The sequence below is a fragment of the Chrysochloris asiatica genome, unplaced genomic scaffold (genome assembly GCF_000296735.1).
Source record: "Chrysochloris asiatica unplaced genomic scaffold, ChrAsi1.0 scaffold00142, whole genome shotgun sequence".
Taxonomy (NCBI): domain Eukaryota; kingdom Metazoa; phylum Chordata; class Mammalia; order Afrosoricida; family Chrysochloridae; genus Chrysochloris; species Chrysochloris asiatica.
Genome location: NW_006408660.1, coordinates 7,756,778 through 7,762,777, shown reverse-complemented (window position 1 = coordinate 7,762,777; position 6,000 = coordinate 7,756,778). Strand labels below are relative to the sequence as shown.

The window sequence follows — 6,000 nt, the reverse complement described above, 5'->3', positions numbered from 1 at the left end:
TTCCAAAGAGAGGTGGCCCAATGGAATGTGGAAATCATAGACCAATATCACTAAAATCAAATGTAAGTACAATTTTGCTAAACATTTCAAAAACAATTATGTATCAGTGTATTTGACAGGAAGATGTCAGAAATTTGATCCAGATTCACAAGAGGACGTGGAATGAAGGTATATCATTCCTGGTATAAGATGGATCTTGGCTGAAAGCAGAGACTACCAGAAAAATGCAGAGACTTTAGAGTGTGTGGATCATGACAAACTATGGATAACATTGCAAAGAATGAAGAATGAGTATTCCAGAATACTTGATTGTGCTCTTCAGGAACCTATACTTTTAGACAAAGAGGTAGTTATTAAAACAGAACAAGAAATACTGAATGGCTTAAAATAAAAAAAGGTATGTATCAAGGCTGTATCCTTTCACCATACTTATTCAATCTGTACACTGAGCATATAATCTGAAAAGCTGGATTATATAGAAGAACATGGCATCAGGGTTGGAGGAAGGCTCATTAACAACCTACAATATGCAGATATACAACTTTGATTGGTGGAAACAAACAGGACTTAAAATACTTACTGATGACAAAATTATACAGCCTTTAGTATAGATCACAACTCAATGTAAGAAAACAAAAATCCTCACCACTGGACCAATAAATGAAACCATGGTAAATGGAGAAAAAGGAACCCTGGTACCATAGTTGATTACGAGCTGGACTGCCAACTGAAAGGCCAGCAGTTGGAATCTACCAGCTGCTCCATGGGAGAAATATGAGGTTTTATGCTCCTGTGAAGATTTATAGCCTCGGAAATCCTATACAAGGTCGTTATGAGTTGGAACCGACTCAGTGGCACACAACTACCACCACCACCACAATCAACACTCATGGTAATCAAGCGACATATTAAGCAAATCTGCTGCTAAAACCTCTTTAAAGTGGTAGAAAGCAAAAATGTCAGTTTGAGGATTAAGGTGTGTCTGATCCAAGCCATGATATTTTGATTGCCTGATATGCATGTGAAAGTTGAACAATGAATAAGGAAGACGGAGAAGAATCGATGCACTTGGAGAAGAGTATTAAAAGTATCATGGACTGCCAGAAGAACAAACAAATCTGTGTTGGAAGAAGGGCAGCCAGAATGCTCCTTAGAAGCTAGGCTGGCCAGACTTCATTTCTCATACTTCCGACATGTAATCAGGAGGGACCAGTCCCTGGAGAAAGACATCATGCTTGGTAACGTGGAGGGTCGGTTAAAAAAAAAAAAAAGGAAGAGCCCCAGGGAGATGCAATAACACAGTAACATCAGCAATGGGTTCAAACACAACAATAATTGTGATAGCAACACAGAGATGGGCACTGTTAAGTTCTGTTGTGCATAAGGTCACTATGAGTTGGAATGAACTCAACAGTACCTAACAACAACATGAACAATCATGAGAAAAACATAAAAAGGGACCTTTTCCACAGGCTGGTGAACTACTAGGAAAACAGACAACTAAACGTCATGTGGTGTCCTGGATGGTATCCTGCACAGAAACAATGACATAGAAAGAAAAACGGAGAAAATGTTAGTAAAGTATAACTATCAATCAATATTAATTCACTGGTGTGTCGCCGTGGAATGAGCACTGGATTGCTAACCATAAGGTCGGCAATTCAAACCCACCTGTTCGTCTTGAAAACCCTTTCTGAACTGAGTCGACAGCATGCATATAACGATTAGTTCATTAATTGTGACAAATGGACCACATTAATGGAAGATGTCAACAGAATATGACAGGATACCCTTATATGACTTTCACAATAATTTTGTAAATCTAAACAGTTCTGCAATATAAAATTTAAACAAAAATATTTTTTTAAAAAAAGATAGGGTATCAAAACAACCTATAATGATTTATTAGAAACCATGCCAGGAAAGGAGGGATTCCTGCCAAGGAGCCACAGAAGTTGTGATAATTTAAAAAGAAATGCTTTGCACACTGGACTGGCAATGCAGCCAACCATGCTTTCATCTTTCATGTGAAGCAGTCCGCACACAGGGCAAGTCCTGCACCAACTGACCCAGGCCAGGACACCAGAGTCTCTTCCTGCAGAAGACAGAGCCAGCTCACTTCATGTACTTATCCTGCTGATCAGCCAGGATTTTGGCAGAGGACTTGGCATCATAGAAGAGCTCGCTGATTTCCTCAACATGTTCTTTCTCGATGCTATCCTTCCCATTGATCTTAGCAAGCAAGTTGGCTGGGGTCAGCAGCTGCACCGAGTACCTACAGTGAATAGGGTCAAGGCAGGAGTGAAACTGGAGTCACTTAGAAGGGGCTTCCCTCCCCAGCATCAACACTGACACAGGTGTGTGCTCACTATTGTGGGGAAAACAAAAAGGACATGACCCTTGTCCTTCCTCAGAGATCTGCACTAATGACCCTACTAGAGAGGGGCAGTTACCACCTACATGACATCAACCCTATTCCCCAAATCTGTACGACTAAAAGGTATCCAACAGGCAGTGACTACACTGCTACTTGAAAGGGATCACACACTTGAGCACAGGTACAGGCCAGGCAAATGTCACACATGGCCAACTAACCGGACACACCTAAAAGTTTCCAATTCTGCCTTCAAACTTAGGAACAAAGAACTGACTCAAATGGAAATACGAAAGGGCTGAGGACAGTGAAGTTGTGATTTTACAAGGAGTTGGGAAACAGAAGGGGAAGTCTTGTGAGCTGCACGCCTCTCTCCCTGCCCCTACCAGGCCTTTAGAGAATGGGAAAACCAGGAGAGAAGATATCCCGTCCCTCAAAATGCAGTACCCTACAACAAGACCCATCATATCAGTGATAGCAGACAAGGTCCCATTTCCTGAAAGGGGTGCCTGCCTCGATTTATCCCAACACACCGCACTCCCAACAAGGACCCATAGCAGAAACAGACCCTGGATAGCTAGCTCACCTCAGAGTGGTCTTGGTACCAATCTCCCCTAGGTGATTCAGCGCCTCTTCACTGATGTTGATTCCCTCTGTCTGGGCTCGGATTTTAATGATCTTTCAGAGGAGAAAAGGCACGATCAACAGCAGCAAGTTCCCATTTATACAGTGATAAGGTCAGTTTGAACTGCAAGGTCGGCAGTTAAAGCTCACCAGCAACTCCTTGAAAAGCCTATACAGAGTCGCTATGAGTCGGAACTGACTCCACAGCACTTAACAACAAAAGTGCTTTAAAAACAACTGTATCCCATTTTTCTCATTCCACATCACAAGCAAAGCAGAAGTCCAAACCTATCCAAAACCACTGGATTTGCACACCTCTAGGGGCACAAAGTATGGCGCTGTGGGTTAATGCGCTGGATCGCAAGGTCAGTTTGAACCACAAGGTCAGCGGTTTAAGCTCACCAGTCACTCCTCGGAAATCCTATATAGGGCTATACATGTCAGAACTGACTCGACAGCACCTAACGACAACAGGGCACCAGGCCATCTTCAATGTGAATTGTATTCTGTCCAGCAGCTTTGTTCCTAATAAAGAACATGCCTGGCACTAGGGTGGCTCAGTTCCTGCTTGCTCCCCCTGCTCCCCCAGCTGTCTTTGCACTCTTCACTCACAGCCTCCAGGCACAGGACAACTGTGATCTCTTTCAAACCTGTACCCAACCCCCTCCCATGCTGCCTCCAGGGCTCTAACCTTCCAGCATGGGCACTACCACCTATAAGCACTCAGACAAGAGACATTTTTTATTTGCTTGATAAATACGATGGCTAAATAAATCAAAAAAGTTACTTTTCAAGATTTATCAAGCCCTCGTAACTTCACTGAGAGATATGTAATCTATTAAGAAGAGGCTGCTGCTCTTGCAGAGGATCTGGGTGAAGTTGGAGGAACAGGCTGGCGATGGGCAGTCACCACAGTGGCACCAAGGCCTGCAGGCGCGCCAGCACTGAGTGATAAGGCCTCCAGGATAATGATGCTGTGTGTTGTGGAGCAGAGATAACTCGAAGACTTCGAGCCTCATATAATACAGGAATTTTTCACTTTGGCAGCTTTGTAAACAAGATATCAAGAAGCCCTTGTTTAAATTAAAGCCATAAAAACACACCTGGGTAGAGGCACGGGAAGTGGAACAGACTGAGTCCCAAGCTCAAGCCTCACAAGAGGGAAAAGAGGACCAGAAGTGTATCGAGGCCAGCCTCTCTCCAGCCCCCACTGCAGCTCTACAGACAGAAGGCTCAAGTGAGGTTGGCTGGCAGGCCAGGTGCCTCTAATGGAAAAGGTCCTGGAGGGCGTCAAGTGAGGGCAGGGTAGTGGTGAGGGGGTGCATGTGTCCTGGAGGGTGGCAGCCCTCAGCTCAGGCAACTCTAGTCCTAGAGTGGCAAAGGCCAGGTGCTGCCAACAAAGTCTTACATTTTTTTCAAGAATAGATTGAAACTCAGACCTTTTAAGTCCTAATTTCTAAGCATTGATAAATTGTTCACACACTTCACACACAAACACTGCCAAGGCCACGTACAACTCTGTTCAGCCAATGGGCTGCAGTGTGTGGCTTCTGTGGGAGCCTTCTGAGGCTGTAAGGAGATGGAAGCGTGAATCCTGGTGCCTGGTCACAGGAGAGCACATCATCCGAGCAGAACCTGGGGTTCAGCTTCAGGGATGTCAGGGGCACCGTGTCTCCTGAGCTGGTCAGAGCAATCACAAGAGCTCCTACTTCAGACGGTTCAGGAACAGACAGTTCATAAATTAGATCTTTAATCATTTAATAACCTGCAGGGATAGTTTATGAGAGTGTCGGCACTGATGGCAGAGTACACAGTTATACTTCGTTTGTTTTTTTAAACCTATCCCAGGCTCCAGTACAACTGCTGAGGTTGTTCTCTGACCGACAAGCACAAAGTAGTAAGACCTATGCACAATCTGTCCTCTTTACTGAGAAACCTGAGAGGACTCCTCTCTCTCCTGGTACAGGGTAGGCTGTTCCCTGGGCTATTCCCCAGGCTGTCGAGGCTGTGCTGTGTTCAGGGGCCCCAGACCTACTGCTTATCTCCTGTTAACCAGGGGACCACCCTAACTCTTCCTGAACCACCTTGGATCTCCAAGCAGCTGTAAGGTCCAAGGGTGTCTTGTCTATAAAGCCATGTGAGTTGGTGTTAACCCACGAAGGGTTCCAGTCCCCAAAGCAGAGATTCACAAGTCAGTTGCAAGTGACACAGAACCACCCGAGACTAATGCCCCTTCTGCTCAGTAAGTGCCTTGGCTTCAACCTAGTATTCATCCAAGAACAAGAGAATATCAGTTTGTGACAAGCCTCAACCATCAACACAATCTCCCAAATAATACCCACGAGTAACAATCTGAATTGTAGCTCTTTGCATATTCTGTTAATACTGCTTATGAAGAGAGCTCTCTGACAATGCATTACCAGATACTTCTAAGGTGTTGGTCAATAAGAAATGTATGTCAGGGTCATGCTGGACGGGCCACTGGGAATCGGGAGGGTGGATGGAGTGCCAGGAGAAGCCCTGGCTGCTCCACAAGGACAGGCTCTGGTTACAAACTGCCAAAGCAAATTCATGTCCAGAGGTGACAGCTCTGGCAGGCAGGCAGCCAGCTAGCACCGTGACTAAGAACATGGGTTTCAGGAGCAGATGCCAGGGTGCAAGTCCATCCTGCTGCTCACTAACCACTGACTAACTTAGTGCACTTGGGCAAATTATTTAGCCCAAATCTCAGTGTCTACAAACGACAATGACAGTTCTCCCTGCTTCACAGGATACTGTGAAAATCAAAAGAAATCATGCCAGCAAAGGACACAAGCAAGATGTTAACCAAAGCAGGCCCATGCTCTTGTGTATAAAAGCGAGTTCCGGCAGAGCCAGGGAGATCAGTGTGGTCCTGGTGTGCTCACACTTCAGGTTCCCACACCAGGAGTGACCTATGCCAGCAAGGAGCTTCTCTGGGGCAACGGTGGGGCACACCAATCTAAGGAATGATCCATCACTGA

At 45.2% G+C, this 6,000-nt stretch overlaps 1 protein-coding gene across 2 annotated transcripts in view; it reads right to left on the bottom strand.

The window, feature by feature from the left end:
* Window positions 1-1,852: 1,852 nt before the first annotated feature.
* RUVBL1 (RuvB-like AAA ATPase 1) overlaps window positions 1,853-6,000 on the bottom strand; it is a 53,754-nt gene continuing 49,606 nt past the window's right edge. Inside the window, exons 10-11 of one of the 2 annotated variants that reach the window (XM_006870489.1) lie at window positions 2,961-3,052; window positions 1,853-2,275 (exon numbers count right to left, since the gene is read on the bottom strand). In XM_006870489.1, coding sequence (XP_006870551.1) covers window positions 2,116-2,275; window positions 2,961-3,052 — 252 coding nt within the window. In that variant the 3' untranslated portion in view covers window positions 1,853-2,115. The remainder of the gene's footprint in view (window positions 2,276-2,960; window positions 3,053-6,000) is intronic. The other variant, XM_006870490.1, reaches the window with a different exon arrangement.